An 18,461-nucleotide genomic window follows, 5' to 3' on the forward strand; every position below is an offset into this window, starting at 1 on the left:
AACTTTAAGAATTACGAATTCAATATAAGAAACCAAATTACATATTTTTAAGGCTAAGATTGTCGAACATGTACGTTGCAAATAGGACGTATTTCTCCTCATTTGATGATTGATTCACTGAAAACAACAAATCATTGAAACATTTTAAAGGTCATGAAATGGAGAATACCAACAATTCCCTGGGAACTGTTGTTTGACATACAGTTTGATAAAAAAAAAATATATGAAATTATTATTTTGTGTTGAAGCTGTAGTTATTCAATAGTACTAAATGTAACAGTTAATACTGTTATAGATAGGGGGTAAAGATACCCCTATGCATCATGTGGACATAACTATAGGCCTCATTATGGTAAGTGTTAGATAATAATGGTTTTACATTAACCACAATTAATTTAAAAGTAGCACACAACTCATACTTAATGGAAAAAATACCTCAAATGTAACACAATTCATACTTAATCAAACACCCAAATAATGCCTGAATTGTATGAAACAAATATATAAGGGTAACAACATACTATTCATATAATTTAACTTATAAATATACATGTATATATAACTTTATATATATTACAATGCAGATAAAACACAACTTAATACAAAATTAAAATAAATATTGTATATCATTATGTTATTGATAATAATATACAGTGTAAGATTGAAAAACTTCTGTACTGAGAATAAAAAGTTATTGATAATAATATACAGTGTAAGATTGAAAAACTGCTGTACTGAGAATAAAAACGAGAATGGCAGATAATGCACAGCGTAATATGTAGAATAAAAAAATCTTCCATCAAAGTCCACACTTGAACACAGATTGTGATACTTGTTTAATCGCACCATAAATGTACTTCACTTAGTCACACAACAAATGTACTTCATTAACAAGTGTACATTCTGAGCTTGTTTTAATTCAGATGTCAGAGATGTGTAGATTAAATTAAGGATCAAGATTTTGCATTTAATGTTGGAAGATACACCTAAAAGGTTGTGGCTGTCAAAGCGTTGATATCCTAACTGAATACAAAAGCTTTATCTTATACGATTTATATGTCAAAAACAGTGACATTCACAATGAAATTGAGTAAGAGATTAAAATAATCTACAAAAAAAAAACCCAAAAAAAAAACAATCTTTTATTTCTCAAGTAATAGAAAGTTTTTAAAATTGTTGCTTTAAGACTTTTGCAACCTACTCAGCTCTGAACAACCAGAATCTATGGATACCTACTTGTACCTGACATTACTAATTAGAATTGTTTGAAGATGTAGGTACATGCACATATATTAAGATTCCTACAACGTATAAGAAATATACAGTTAATTTAACCTGCCGCTTGAACTATGATAACAGTGTAATGAAATTCAGACATCATATTTGTTGCATGTTGCATGGATTTTGTTAATTTAAAACCTTACATGGTATAATTTGATGGTGACAATGCATGATCGATCTTTATTTGAAGCCAAGATTTTATGTGTTTATAAGATTGCAATCCAGGTCCCAAGTCTGTGTCTGTAGGATGATTAAATCATATACATGTACCATACATTAATCACATAGGGATGTAAGATCTGTCGTACTAGTATATACAATGTAGATGGAAACACAAGATTATATGTACTAAAAGCAACTTCATAAATGTATTACCAATTACATCATGTAAATATCAAATATCTCATCGTCCTGGGACAACATCTGATCCTTAGAAGTCAGGTATGAACAAATCCTTACCGAACTTGTGTTTTACCCTTTCACAACATCAAAGAACCCATACAAATTTGTTTGGCTTCATCTATCATAAACAAAAATAGTGCTTTAGTGTAATTAAGATGGAAGTTTCTAGTTTTTTTCAAAATCATTTCTCCTAGAACAATGATGTAAAATGATTAGGATTGTATTTCATAATAGATATTGAAATAAGACTTTTTTCTTACCAGTTTCCATCTCCAGGTATATCAATCTTATTTTCAGGTTTTTACGTCTACATAATATACTTTAAAATACACAGATGTCCTTTAGTCAATTGACTACAAATTAATTCATTCATTTATTCACTCATTCATTCATTCATTCTAAATTTTGTAATATTGATAGATAATTATCATATAAAGGCCATTGATATTACCTTGCATACGATTAAGGTTTTACTTTCTTGGTAAGTACTGTACCTTCATTTAATGTGCCTGGTGATTCAATTTTCTTTCTAGAATTCCATGGAATGATGTGGGAGAAGTATTTCTCGTAAGTTCTGTAAAGTTTGAATATTGTGTCTGTGGATTTTTTCTTTCTTGATTGTGTCCTGTACTTTGTGAAGTCATTACATGATGTTTTTCTTTTTAATACATGTAGTTGTTCTCAAGATTTATTTACTTTCTGTGTCTTTATATTTACTCTATCAACATACACACATGGTTCGGGTTGTGGTTCCTTACTGATTTTGTGTATTACTAAAACACATATTAATGTAGACGGTTAAACCGGCAAGTAAAACCATAGGTTTGACTGTATTATATGTAGTGTGTTCAGACATTGTCTTCTGACTTCTCATTTTATATGTTTCCATTATAAAAAAACATGCACAAAATCTTTAAAACTAACTTACAGAGGTGTCAGAAATTTGTGAAAATGTTTGAGATTAATTTTGAAAGCACAGATGACACCACATCATGCAGCACTCACCATGAAATCTGTCTCCTCTCAAGTACCTGTTAACTAGTTTGTTTGTACAAATGTAAAGTCAATCTTTCTCCTCTCAAGTACCTGTTAACTAGTTTGTTTGTACAAATGTAAAGTCAATCTTTCTCCTCTCAAGTACCTGTTAACTAGTTTGTTTGTACAAATGTAAAGTCAATCTTTCTCCTCTCAAGTACCTGTTAATTAGTTTGTTTGTACCGATGTAAAGTCAATCTTTCTCCTCTCAAGTACCTATTAACTAGTTTGTTTGTACCAATGTAAAGTCAATCTTTCTCCCCTCAAGTACCTATTAACTAGTTTGTTTGTACCAATGTAAAGTCAATCTTTCTCCTCTCAAGTACCTGTTAACTAGTTTGTTTGTACCAATGTAAAGTCAATCTTTCTCCTCTCAAGTACCTATTAACTAATTTGTTTGTACCAATGTAAAGTCAATCTTTCTCCTCTCAAGTACCTGTTAACTAGTTTGTTTGTACCAATGTAAAGTCAATCTTTCTCCTCTCAAGTACCTGTTAACTAGTTTGTTTGTACCAATGTAAAGTCAATCGTTCTCCTCTCAAGTACCTGTTAACTAGTTTGTTTGTACCAATGTAAAGTCAATCGTTCTCCTCTCAAGTACCTGTTAACTAGTTTGTTTGTACCAATGTAAAGTCAATCTTTCTCCTCTCAAGTACCTGTTAACTAGTTTGTTTGTACCAATGTAAAGTCAATCTTTCTCCTCTCAAGTACCTGTTAACTAGTTTGTTTGTACCAATGTAAGTTCTGGTAAATATGAAATTAATTTGTTTTACATAATCTACATGTTTTAACAGGATTCTCGGGACATATCCCTTTATCCTTTAATATGCCCACATCTACACTATAATATTTTGAACAACGTGCACACTTTTCTCTTTGCAATTAAGATTATATTAAAGTGATGTATTGATTTTGGAGATAACAGAGATTAGACTATCTTATACATGGGCTAATTTATATAAGTGTAAGTGTAGCCATGAAAAAAATGGATTAAATAAAAGCATAACCATATTGTAGGTAAATGTGTTAAAAAATAGACTGATGTAAGCATGCATTTATTAACATTTTGTACCATGCAATTAATATTGTGCTCGTCTGGCCCATGAGGGACAGAATGGCTCCCAAGGGGAGAATTAGGTCTAAACATAAACTACTTCTGGAGTACTATGTTAAAGCAAGGGAATTTTAATATGCGCCAAGGGAAAGCCTGTAAGCCCTTAGTACAGAGTTTCATATTAAATTAAATGGTGTCTGTAAGCCCTTAGGACAGAGTTTCATAGTAAATTAGTTGTGTCTGTAAGCCCTTAGGACAGAGTTTCATAGTAAATTAGTTGTGTCTGTAAGCCCTTAGGACAGAGTTTCATATTAAATTAAATGGTGTCTGTAAGTCCTTAGGACAGAGTTTCATATTAAATTAGTTGTGTCTGTAAGCCCTTAGGACAGAGTTTCATATTAAATGAAGCGGTGCCTGTAAGCCCTTAGGACATAGTTTTATATTAAATTAGTTGTGTCTGTAGGCCCTTAGGACAGAGTTTCTTATTAAATTAGTTGTGTCTGTAAGCCCTTAGGACAGAGTTTCATATTAAATTAGTGGTGTCTAGTGGTGTCTATAAGCCCTTAGGACGGTTTTATATTAAATGAAGGGAGTGCCAGTAAGCCCTTAGGACAGAGTTTTATATTAAATTAGTTGTGTCTGTAGGCCCTTAGGACAGAGTTTCATATTAAATTAATGGTGTCTATAAGCCCTTAGGACGGTTTTATATTAAATGAAGGGAGTGCCAGTAAGCCCTTAGGACAGAGTTTCATATTAAATTAGGTGGTGTCTGTAAGCCCTTAGGACAGAGTTTCATATTAAATTAGGTGGTGTCTAGTGGTGTCTATAAGCCCTTAGGACGGTTTTATATTAAATGAAGGGAGTGCCAGTAAGCCCTTAGGACAGAGTTTTATATTAAATTAGTTGTGTCTGTAGGCCCTTAGGACAGAGTTTCATATTAAATTAATGGTGTCTATAAGCCCTTAGGACGGTTTTATATTAAATGAAGGGAGTGCCAGTAAGCCCTTAGGACAGAGTTTCATATTAAATTAGGTGGTGTCTGTAAGCCCTTAGGACAGAGTTTCATATTAAATTAGGTGGTGTCTGTAAGCCCTTAGGACAGAGTTTCATATTAAATTAGGTGGTGTCTGTAAGCCCTTAGGACAGAGTTTTATATTAAATGGAGGGGGTGTCTGTAAATCCTTAGGACAGAGGGACATAATCAAGAAGTTCAGATTCATTATTAAGGGTTTATTTTAAAGGTAATAGGATTTTCACCAATATGTATGGGGGCATCACTAGCCTGACCAAAAGTCTTATGTATTTTATAAATAGAACCAAGACGAGCTAGAATCCAGCGATACAGGTCTGTTGGGTTTCTGGTATTTACATTAAGTATAATTTCTATAACAACAAACTCTGGTGAATTTGATAAATCTTTACATGTTTAGCATACAGCAGTTTTGTTATAAGAACAATGGTGATTATGCCCCTAGGAACTTTTAACTGTTGTGTTAACGAGGTGCATGGTTTAATGGTAATTGACTACGACCCTGAACACTTTTAACTGTTGTGTTAACGAGGTGCATGGTTTAATGGTTATTGACTACTCCCCTGAAAATTTTGAACTGTTGTGTTAACGAGGAGCATGGTTTAATGGTTATTGACTACGCCACTAAGAAATTTTAACTGTTATGTTAACGAGGTGCATGGTTTAATGGTAAATGACTACGCCCCTGAAAACTTTTAACTGTTGTGTTAACGAGGTGCGTGGTTTAATGGTTATTGACTACGCCCCTGAACACTTTTAACTGTTGTGTTAACGAGGTGCATGGTTTAATGGTTATTGACTACTCCTCTGAACACTTTTAACTGTTGTGTTAACGAGGTGCATGGTTTAATGGTAATTGACTACGCCACTGAGAAATTTTAACTGTTGTGTTAACGAGGTGCATGGTTTAATGGTTATTGACTACTCCCCTGAAAACTTTTTAACTGTTGTGTTAACGAACTGCATGGTTTAATGGTAATTGACTACGCCACTGAACACTTTAAATGTTGTGTTAACGAGGTGCAGGGTTTAATGGTAATTGACTACGCCCCTGAACACTTTTAACTGTTGTGTTAACGAGGTGCATGGTTTAATGGTTATTGACTACTCCCCTGAAAACTTTTAACTGTTGTGTTAACGAGGTGCATGGTTTAATGGTAATTGACTACGCCCCTGAACACTTTTAACTGTTGTGTTAACGAGGTGCATGGTTTAATGGTTATTGACTACGCCACTGAGAAATTTTAACTGTTGTGTTAACGAGGTGCATGGTTTAATGGTTATTGACTACGCCCCTGAACACTTTTAACTGTTGTGTTAACGAGGTGCATGGTTTAATGGTTATTGACTACTCCCCTGAACACTTTTAACTGTTGTGTTAACGAGGTGCATGGTTAAATGGTTATTGACTACTCCCCTGAACACGTTTAACTGTTGTGTTAACGAGGTGCATGGTTTAATGGTAATTGACTACGCCACTGAGAATTTTTAACTGTGTCACTGTTGACCTCAGACCAAATAGGGCCAGTTTTTTCAAAAGGTGATTAGGCTAATCATAGTTTAAAATATCTTTAAAATCCTGATAAAACGGTTTCTGGTAAACCTTAATTTTATGAAAATATACCACAGTCCCTCAGAATATGCACGCAGAGGTTGTAAATTAAAGAAGCAATGACATTTTCCCTGCTGGTAATCAAGTGATTAGGCTAATCATCTTTTGAACAACAAGACCCTGGTCTTATAAGCTATTCTGTGATTATGGTGTGATTTTTCATGATATTATTTCTCAAATTTACTTAATGTGTAGCTAGGCAACATGTTTTAATTAAGATAGATCACCTATGTAAATGTGTATACAACCCTAAGTATTGAATGCAGATGTACCTGGTCAGTAAGGCTGCTGCTAAGTGTTAGAAATATATACCACTATGTTTCTAGTGCCTAAATTTAGGGATAAGTAATAACACAGGGTATATGTGATAAAAATGCTATAATTTATCAGATACCTGGAGGTTTCATCTCCGTCGTGGAGATTTTTAATTACCAAGCAAATCCACAAGTTCCCATTGAAAGCTTCTATTTTATTAAAGGGTATTAAGGTTTTAGCTGTGGATCAGATAGCTCCCTAATGAGAACACCTTTAATTAAGGTGGTAGTCATGGTACCACAGACATCATTAGGTAGCTATCATATAGCCGTCCTCCTATCATAATTGAAGCTTTGCAGTAACATAACCTGCACCTGGAGTCCTGTTGTTGAAAGCTTTCATCTCACCGAACTAATTACTTGTATCAATATAGAGACAGAACCACTGACTCCCGGCCGCAATCTCTGACAATGATGACATAACTGTATTATCCCTAAAGCAGGTGATATTAGTTTTGTATTGGTTGCTTACTTTTCCAGTGGTTGATAAGAGTGTCCCATAGTTTGACATATCTATTGAAACCAACACACCTGCAAACAACGGGATAACTTTCCTACAACCAACACTTCTACAACCAGCTCACATACAGCCAAAACTCACCTTCAGCAAACACACCAACAACTAAATCATAACTACAACCAACACACCTACAACCAACACACCAACAACCAATACACCAACAACTAAATCTTACCTACAACCAACACACCTACAACCAACACACCAACAACTAAATCTTACCTACAACCAACACACCTACAACCAACACACCAACAACCAATACACCAACAACCAATACACCAACAACCAATACACCAACAACTAAATCTTACCTACAACCAACACACCTACAACCAATACACCAACAACTAAATCTTACCTACAACCAACACACCTACAACCAATACACCAACAACTAAATCTTACCTACAACCAACACACCTACAACCAATACACCAACAACTAAATCTTACCTACAACCAACACACATACAACCAACACAACAAACCAAACAACAACACCAACAAACTACACAACCAACACAACACCAACACAAACAACAACAAACACAACCAACACAACAAACAACAACAACACTACAACCAACACACCTACAACCAACACACCAACAACTAAATCTTAACTACAACCAATACACCAACAACTAAATCATAACTACAACCAACACACCTACAACCAATACACCAACAACTAAATCTTAACTACATCCAACACACCTACAACCAACACACAACAACATCACCAACAAAACATAAACTACAACCACACACAACACAAACCAACAACCACAACCAACAACAACAACTAACATACACAACAACACACACAACCAACACACCAACAACTAAATATTACCTATAACCAACACACCTACAACCAACACAACAACAAGTTAATCTTACCTACAACCAACACACCTACAACCAACACACAACAAACACAACTACAACCAAACACCTCAACAACACCAACAACAAACACTACAACCAACACACCACAACCAACCACAACAACTAAATCTTAATACTACAACACACACCTACAACCACATACCAACCATAAATCTTAACTACAACCAACACACCTACAACCAACACACCAACAACTAAATCTAACGACAACCAAAACACAACCACAACCAAGACACAACAACTAAACTTAACTACAACCAACACACCTACAACAAACCAACAACAACACTAAATCTTACCCACAATACCAACACACACACAACACAAACAACAACAACACAAAACTAACACCGACAACCAACACAACAACAAAACTAAATCAAACAAACAACTAACTCCTAACTACAACCAAACAACCTACTCACCAACCAACAATACACAACAACCAACACAACTACAACCAACACACCTACAACCAACACACCAACAACTAAATCTTAACTACAACCAACACACCTACAACCAACACACATACAACTAAATCATAACTACAACCAACACACCTACAACCAACACACCTACAACCAACACACACAAACTAAATCATACCTACAACCAACACACCTACAACCAACACACCAACAACTAAATCATAACTACAACCAACACACCTACAACCAACACACCTACAACCAACATACCAACAACTAAATATTACCTACAACCAATACACCAACAACTAAATCTTACCTACAACCAACACACCTACAACCAACACACCTGCAACTTAAACTCACCAACCATGGGCCACGAAAATTCAGTCGTTTGGAGTGCCAGTCGTGTAATCTCGGATGAAGGTTCCATACTGCTTACCAAAGTGTTTCTCAGGAAGTCGAGAAAAGGCGCCGGTCTGTACTGTCGTGGGATACTTTAATCTAATTGCTCTGGATGGCATGTGACGGGCCTCTCGTACATGCATGTTATTCAGTGAGGTAGTCACTAACTGCTACAAGGAGACCCCAACAATCTTACAACAAACACTCCACGAACCCCATACACTTGCAATAACACACAACTAAACATCCTACAGTTGATATTCCTAAAGCCCACACATTAGTAAGAACAAGTATAAGGATATTACATTGTTATCAGGACAATTTCAGGATTACTCCAGAACCCTGACATTAACCTCTTCAAAGTATATCCCTGTTTTATTTGCTTTGATTAAACGGCAATCCATAATTGAATATGCTAGTCTGTTTACAGGAAGTACCATAGACTGTACCCAAGATGAATGTCTGTCACGTAATTAGAACAGGAAGATTAGATCTATGATCATGGGAGTTTTTAGTCTATTTGGTACATTTTTCTTAGATGTTTTGCCTTACAATTTATTTAATCAGATATATTTGGTTACCTGAAACTAGTTTGTGAAGTCAAAATATCTTTAGTCCCTAAACAACCAAACAAACATTGACATTGTTTTAACATCCCTGAACAAATTACAAAGCTTCCTATTCCTTTTGTGTTGTGCTGCTTCTCTTCATTAAGGTACAAAAATAGCAACCATTGATTTGGTTCTTAATTTTTTTTTTTTTTTTAAATACAAACAAGCATTGATCCTTTTCTTGCATTAAATCAGCATTTTTAAACAGGAATTTATTTACTATAATGATTAAAAGCCACGTTTGGAGACATGACTCATTTCAGTCTGCAAAGCAGCAAAGGCTTTTTGTCCAGCATATATATAATCTTCTTGTTATATGAGGTTTTCTTGTTTGTTGGTTGTAGTTTTTTTTTATTAAAATTTGTATAAATTCAAGTTTTTAGGGCTTAACTAAGATGGAATAAGTATCCTTCTACCATAGCAAATATTGTTTGATTTCTATGGAAATTGGTGTATAGGGGTTTTAGAGACTGGAAATTCACCTGCATGGGTTTCGTTGTCATAGAGACTGGAAATTCACCTGCATGGGTTTCGTTGTCATAGAGACCGGAAATTCACCTGCGTGGGTTTCGTTGTCATAGAGGCCACATTTGTATCTTCGGGAATATGGGAGGCGTTTGAGGGACTTGTCATATAAATGCAATGTGATTTCAACTAAACTTACCCACAACATTGTAGATGTGCGTAATATATAAGAGGTAGAATTTACCTCCCCGTTTAGGAAAGCTAAATTTACCTCTGTTACAAGACTACAATTAGTTTCATTATTCTACAAATAACATCATTCGAGGTGAGGGGAGTGTATGAGTTGGCCCCCGGACGACAGTTCTAGTTATCTATGGAATAATATTCATGCATTACTCTAAATTCGTTAACATTTTAGTGATTAACAGGGCATATTAATTAGCAACTGACATACAAGGATATCATATCAAATGATCATGTTTTGAACAATTAATTGGAAACGTTTTATTTAGGCTCGTAATTAAAGTCTAAATTCAGAATAACGCTTTGAGCTTAACCCAAGCTGTATGAAGTATTTAAATGTTGTATAATCTATGCAATCTATGATTTTTACATTGATTTCTGTTGACGCCTTCACATCTTTGTACACTTGTAGAGGAAATTGTGGCTTGGAACACCTCCTAACATCACACGCTATTGTGATTCCGACCAGAATTTACAATAGCAGTTTGTGGCCATTATTGATATTATGTATTCCTACATCTGGGTAGGCCACTCCTAGACTCGTGCATTTAGAACCAATACATCTCGCCCCAGATTTTGATTAATGCAACCATCCTGTCCTAGCGAATATAAATTGCATTACCTGTACAAATCTGCATGCGTTTGGTATTTCAAAGAAGCGATAAGCTTATACCATGTGAAACAAAACTGAAATAACCATTTAGATCTAAAACAGTGATGGTAGTAGCCATTACCTAACAAAAGTATTTTTTTACACAAGCGTCAATGTTTTGAATCTTATAGGTAATATACATGTTTGTGTAAAACTTAAAGTGTGGTTTTAAAGAGAATGACCTGTGTTAACAAGATTCATGGATGTGATAAGCTACTGATGGACACGACAACCAAACAGGAAGGCCAGGCTACATGATGGATTGGGCAATGAAAGAAAACAATTAAAGATAGCTTGATTACACAATTCTGCTTTGTAGTGGAGGAATTGATTTCCAATTAATCACAATCTAATTGTTTTCACCTGTGCAACTTCCACCTTTTAAAGGCAGACACCATTTCTTATGGCAAACTTTTTATAAATGCGTTAGATCGCTAAGGTAGAACAGGTATTCAATCGATTGTTGGGAGATTTTTAGCTGTCTATAAAAGTTTAACTGACGCGTAAGTTATTCTATAGAATTTATATAAAATCAATACCATATGAAGTGCATTGTAATCAGCTTTTTCTGAGTAACCTACCCTACATAATACCATTTAATGTTTTAGGCCACCATCATCAGATGGCTGGTTATTCAAACCGCCCTTCGTCCGTCAGTAAACAGTCCTTGTTATCGCTATTTATTTAGCAGTATTGGAAGGATATTAATTTAAACTTCACATGCAGGTTCCCTTTGGTCCCTAGTTGTGCCCATTCAATTCTAAGACTGACCTGAGACCTAAGACTGAAAGCAAATTGGCCGGCAGACAAATGTTTCTAAATCTTTATACGATAAAGATTTCCCTTTGTTCCTAAATCTCCTTCGTTCAATCTTTAGTCTGACCGGAAAACAAAATGGCCAAAAGGCGACTATCTTGGATTTCGACAATTAACGTTTACTTTTGCTATTTTATGAGTATCTGCATCTTGATGAGTAGGTTCCCCTTGGTGCCAATACAGTTGCCATTCAATTTTCAGTCGGATCTGGACAAACAGCCATCTTTTAACTGTTGAAGCTTGTTTTTTTTTTTATATCTCTCAGAAATATCCCCTCAGATCCTTTTGAAAATGTAGGTTCCCTTTCTTATCAAAGGATAAGAAAGACGTGAAAGAATGGAAAAGTAGAGAAAAGACCAATCTTTCATAGAACCAACAAAGATCTTTCAAAATTGGGCGAAAGGATCCCTCTAGGATCTTTTTTCTTTTCTTTTTGTTTTTTTGTTTTTTTGTTTGTTTTTTTTTTGTCGGACATGGAGATAATTCCATAACAGCTTAGGTATTTGACAAATATGTTCCTTGTGACAAGACCTTTCCATGGCTACTTTAATATGCGGACCTTCGGTCTTTGACCTGCTTTTAAAAAAGGTAACCATTTAATATTGAATGAGCCTGTTGTACTCATTCATTCAAGATTTAATTGAGAAGGTACTCATTTTTAGATACTGCAAAAGTACATAATTTGGCGTCCTCAAATTTCAGCGCAAAACCAGATTAAAGCAGATTAGCGGAATGATAAATAAGCACTCTACAGCCAATGTTTGCCATCAAACATTGTAGAAAGACTGTCATTAGCAAAATCAAAATTAAGCAAAATGTTTCCAGTGTGAATGCAAAAAAAAAAAAAAAAAAACAATTACCGCTAAAATAATAATACATTTGTATGTGAATTTACATTACATGGTATATAATAATCATATACATGTACATGTATCATGTCTGTCTGAGCAATAACTGGCTAATTCATTTGAGCATGTATTACATTGTTACACCAGTCCCTTGTTGGTATGTACATATTCAGGTTAGAATTTTCACGTCCTATTCCGGCCAATCTTTATAAAGTTTTATTTTATCATACTGTATATATAATTGACATGTTTTCTTGTTTTTAGAGAAGACTCAGTTTTATATCCTGTTAATTGGCTTCCCTTTTTAATCCTTATTATTGGGTTGAACATCAGTAGAAACCCTTTCCTGTTATTATGCACACTCCATGAAATGTGGTGGGGGGAGGGGGCATATAGACCTATGTCCGCCCGTCCTGATGCAATGTAATTATCTAATCTCATGAACTGCTGATGCGATCCTCTCAAAACTATGGGTTTTGTGTCAAATGGAAGCGAGGGTATTTATGTCTTACAGACACGTTCTAGTTTCAAATCAATTTGGTAACATTTTCTGAAATGGCATTCTTTATTATATCAAAGCATTTTTATAGACTTGCACTCGTAGATCTCGATTCTCATGAAAAGTATATTGATCAGAATTGTGAAAGTGTAACAAACTAGAGAAAAGACAGCTACAAAACTCAGGCTTTGCTATAAAGACTTATTTGTCTACAGAATATAAAAAGTCTAGCCATTATTGACTTCCTATTTCCATATATATCGACGGCGTCAGGTTTGGACAAAAGATACATTTATTTTATGTTAGCGGTAAGAAGTGTCAATGTCACCAGGTAGATCCAAATATTTGTACATACAAACACAATTTAACACCTGAACAGTCCAAAGCATGTATAGACATTATGGAAGTTTGTATATCGGTGGGAAAGGAGGTGCACTTTCGCGACTTTAATGTATCGCCTTAATAACATACAGGTACATGTATGTTGTCCCGGTGAAAATACTTCATAACAGGTATTTGTAGGTGCAATTTCTTTTGTACTTATTAAACAGCTAGATCTGAACACGAGACAACAATTTTTCTGCATACAAAAAAATGTCTGCTGATTTTTTTTCGCCGTCCCGTAAATGTTTGATAAGCAAAATGTATTTTAAAATTATAACTGTTGAAGTATAGAATTACTGGTAAATCTTTAATTGCACACTTTTTAAACACGAGGTTTTCTCGTTCTGTAGTAAGTAATCGTTTCTGATCTGAGCCGAGTTAGATTTAAAAGCAAGTTAAGAAATCAAACTTATATTGTAGTGAAAGGGTTCAGTTTGTGCAAAGTACATTTGGTCGTTCCGAGAGCTTCAGGGCCAACATTCTGATCCATTGCACCCCAACCCAGTAAATAACTACTAGTATACATTATTCATGTACATGAAATAAATGCACAGCAACGTTTATATCTCTTTGGTACCTCAATCGTAAGACCTTCACAATATAAAAGTTCACTTGAAAGTGGTAATAAATTGAATTCTTTACACTCATCCTGATACGTTTGATGCATTTTTTTTTTATCAATTGTGCATATTGAGTATTTACATACATTAAGACAGGATGTGTATACAGATAAGTTCAGACACGTCTTAACACTGTCAGTTCACACTGAATATTGTCATCTATGTATTGATTGTAGGCACTCGGTGTAATTCAAATCTGTACATGCATGTTGCAGTACCGAGCACGAATACATCTTCACCGAGGGTGGGGGCACGTCACATGTGCCAGCTTGTTCGAATAACCAGTCAATACCTTCATTTATTACACATAATTTTATAACGCTATATTTCGGAATCCAAAATTGTAAATTTTAAATAAATGTACCTTCTGAAAACATTAAAAGTACAGTTGTAATACGTTACAATAAATTTATATCAAGATGTTTATGTTTGAAAACCTATATGTTACGTAAAGTGGCAGATGAGTTTACTGTCCTCCATGTTTTTCATGTATCCTACACTCCCTATTACCGGGACATAATGTGTGAGTAGCTTTGGTTGATGTATTTGTGATGGTAACGTATGATTGATCTTACTTCTTTATTGACATACACTTGCCCTGTTGTGTCATGTAGAATCAGATTAAGATCAAGAGCCAGTATCTACTTTTAACAGTTTGTTAATAACTTTATGTTCCCGTTATTCACAGTAAGAAAACTTGAAACTATGAATTATCGGATTAACATTATGCATACAAGAACGAGTTGTAAATAAATTCACAATCGATGTTTGTTTTGGATAGTTTTAAGTTATTTTAACGAAAATAAAATAAAAATTGACCTTTTATTTCTTCTGAAAAAGAAAACTAATCTCTACTTTGTTACTTCTGCAGAATACCTCGGCTTCTAGGGACAAATAAAAGAAAACGAAATAGACCACCAGATGTGATCGTGACAAGGATACCCGAACCACTTGAGGAAAGCCAGACAAACAATATTGCCACATCACAAGTATCTAGAAGCCTTTTTATTAATGGAAAACTTGGCGTCATCTTAATTAAATGTATCAGTGTATTCTATTGACATGCTCTTCATTAGCTCTAATGGAAAGCTTCATGTTTGGAAGGCATGGATAAATAATGTCGGACATTGACTCTCACTTACAATTATATCGTTAATGAAAAGGCACAAAATTCCATATTGATCTTTTTGAGGTGTACTGTTTTGTAAATCAGAATTTTCTGGAATGCATTCTGAATGTTATTACATGTAATAGAATTGCATAGAATCAATACAGTGGCGTTTTTATATTACATATTGAGGACCAATGCTTTTTCCCTGGTCATTAATTATCGGTTAGTGCCTTTTTGTAATTTACACCTTAAATGAATAAGACATTCAGTCTTTTAATTTTTTAGATATTTTCATTATAAAGTGAAGGTGTGATATTTGTTATTCACTGCAATGTGTATCACATTATAATTCAGGCTCAAAGTAATCAGATTTTTTCAATTAACTAATGTACTGGAAGTTAATTTAAAACATTTCATTTGGAAAAAAAAAAAGAAAATCATTATTTGCTCAATGTAACGAAGTAGAAATGATTAATTGATAAAGTAAATTGATGTTTTATTTAGTAGTGTTACCCATGGAAAGTCCATGTTAAACCAATTAATGGAAATGAATATTGTTGAGTTACAAAACTCGGCCACTTGTAACGGTTATGTAATGGTTCATTCTATATTGATATGTGGTGTAGTTATTGAAATAATTATAATTAACTGGCAGGTTATTTTTATGTTTGTCAATAAAACATCATTAATTTTTAATGTAAGGGAATGTTCATCGTAGCGGAAAACTCTAGTAATTTATTCATTAGATGAATCTCATATGCGAAGTTTTGTGAATGGAGTTTGCTTTACATCCATTTCAATTACATTATGTCAATATGATGTTGATCATAGATGAATGTTTGCACTTTAATGGATTGTCATACCATTGATCAGCCGCTGTAACACTATCTCGTGTTCACTGATTTCATTCCGGTAAAAATACCATAATGTTTGCAGTAAAATCTGGAATTATCATAGCATGTTACATGAATCTTGATTAAGCATTTATCTATTGCTGAATTTCAATGATATTTTGCAGTTTTTCTAATTTGCTACTTTGCAATTATTGTGAAAAGTCCTGAAATGTGATTACAGTTAATTATTTACTTCGACATTATGCTATTGGTGAGTTTAAGCCTCAGTGAAAATGTACCCTGGGATAGGTATACTGTATATCTGAAATGGTTCTACCTTCATACAGTTGTAGGAATCAGGTAACTTTTCCTGGTACCTAGCGCACCTGAGGTTTTTGATTAGTGTTGATCAATATATTGTATCTGTTACATGTAGCTTACTGTATAATACATACATTTTGTACATGTACAGTATATAAATTGTCTTGTTATTTTGCCTGCTGGTCAGGATACTTATAGACTTATTTACATATTTTATTACCAGTTCACAGTGTGATTTGTTAAAAATGTTACTTACAGGTAAGTAATGTTATTATGTATGAATGAATAATTAACTATTTAATAGGTATGGCTTTAGACAGTCCTTAATCCACTAGATTTGGAGACCTTTCATGTCCTAGGTACGTTTTGACCCGGAGTAATGAAGGGATAGATTTTACATTTCTTACCTTATTCAGAGCAGGGACGTTTCATTATAGGTCCCTGTTCAGAAATAACGACGAGCTAAATTAATGTACATAATTTATAATTATTGCATCACTTGTCACCCATACTGATAACTTGTATCTTGTGGCAAGATTTTTAGGAAGTGAGCTAGGCCTATTAATGAAATGATTTCCTTGTCACATGCACGCTACAAGAGTTATATTGATGTTGAACTATTGATTACGTGAGTTGTGAACACATAATGTCGTTGCCCCGCAATCAAACCTCTGTGATAAGAACTGTAATTAAGTAGATTGGACATCCCACGTGCACGTTTGCTTACAGAATGGCTAACTACAGCAAAGCCAAGTGTTTAACCGATTCAGAGTCCATATTGTTTTTCGTCAGGTTCTGTGACGTAAATTTTCAAATGTCTTGGTAAAACATAACCTATGCAAAGATTGATTCTGACATTCCGTCCAGATCTATTTAATCCGTCCATATACATCAAAACTTCATGGATTACAAGAGAGACATATTTTAGCAAGTATGAAAGCCTGACTTCTAGTTTCGTTGTAATTTAGAACCCTTTCTGTTGTCACACGAACTACAGTCAGGTGATTAGATTTACATATTTACTCTTGTTCAAGAACTCTATATATTTTATATTTAAATGTTAACACTATTGTTGAAATAAATTCATATTAATCACAAAATTTGTTTTTTGGTTTTTTTTTTTATGTTGGGCATTTCTAGATATGAATAAAGGTAACTTGGTGGAATACATTTGACTACGGAGGCACATTGAATGATTGTTTCCTAACGATATCTACAGACATGTACTTGTCCCCTTCAGATAAACCGTCTTTACAGTATTAATTGTATCTAAAGGGTTCCTACGAATATCAGCAATTATGTATGGAATAAACATTGATTGAATACGGACTAGCAACAAGGGACTTCAAGAGTTTGAAGTATATGTGCTACTGTTATGGTCGCCATGATAAATCTCACTTGGAACATTTCCATAATGCTAGACATGTTTTAACTATCTCGCTGCTTCACTTTAAAAGAAAGTGACATTATTTACATATTACCTATATAATATATACATTCATGTATAAAGCATTATTTTCTGGAATACGAGGACTTTTCAAGAGGTATTTTGCATTACATGATGTAATTATTCAATTTCTCTAGCAAACCATACCATGACTTATTAACATGACAAATGTCATAACAGGGTTGTCGACTACTATATCCGTTTGATGCAATCCTTGTTTTCTACGACATGAGTCTGTATTCATACAATCTAAACAAGAAAACCGTATTTATACATTGTGGCTTGATATCTGATGACGCGATTGACGTCGGCTCCATAGAAACCAGAAATCCGAGGACCAGAGGAAGTGCCATGCAATTAATGAGATAAAAATAGAGGGCCGTGCATGCATGGGTTTACTTTTAATGAGGTTGATGAAACCACCTTGGGGATTTCTTTAAAAGTTTGTTAATCCTTATGTTACCTTGAAATTTTTCCCGAGATATCGGTGAAAATAATATTTTCTCGTGCCGATCAAAATTCTAAAATGGCGGTATTAACAATTACAAGCGTTTTGTCTGCCTTTTCCCCCGATATTCTTTCCTGTGAAATGTTGAACGTTTAACATAATGAT

The 18,461-nt window shown here is 34.3% G+C and overlaps 1 protein-coding gene across 5 annotated transcripts in view; it reads left to right on the forward strand.

Annotated features, from left to right (window-relative positions):
• The window catches only part of LOC117331792 (trichohyalin-like), a 67,772-nt gene extending 50,268 nt beyond the window's left edge, over positions 1 to 17,504 (forward strand). For 3 of the 5 annotated variants that reach the window (XM_033890678.1, XM_033890675.1, XM_033890679.1), the window contains one exon: positions 15,008 to 17,504. In XM_033890678.1, the coding sequence (XP_033746569.1) occupies position 15,008 (1 nt within the window). In that variant the 3' untranslated portion in view covers positions 15,009 to 17,504. Of the gene's footprint in view, positions 1 to 2,216; positions 2,251 to 15,007 lie in introns of all 5 variants that reach the window. The other 2 variants (XM_033890677.1, XM_033890676.1) reach the window with 1 other exon arrangement.
• The last annotated feature ends 957 nt before the right edge of the window (positions 17,505 to 18,461 follow it).

Source organism: Pecten maximus, chromosome 7 (genome assembly GCF_902652985.1).
Source record: "Pecten maximus chromosome 7, xPecMax1.1, whole genome shotgun sequence".
Taxonomy (NCBI): domain Eukaryota; kingdom Metazoa; phylum Mollusca; class Bivalvia; order Pectinida; family Pectinidae; genus Pecten; species Pecten maximus.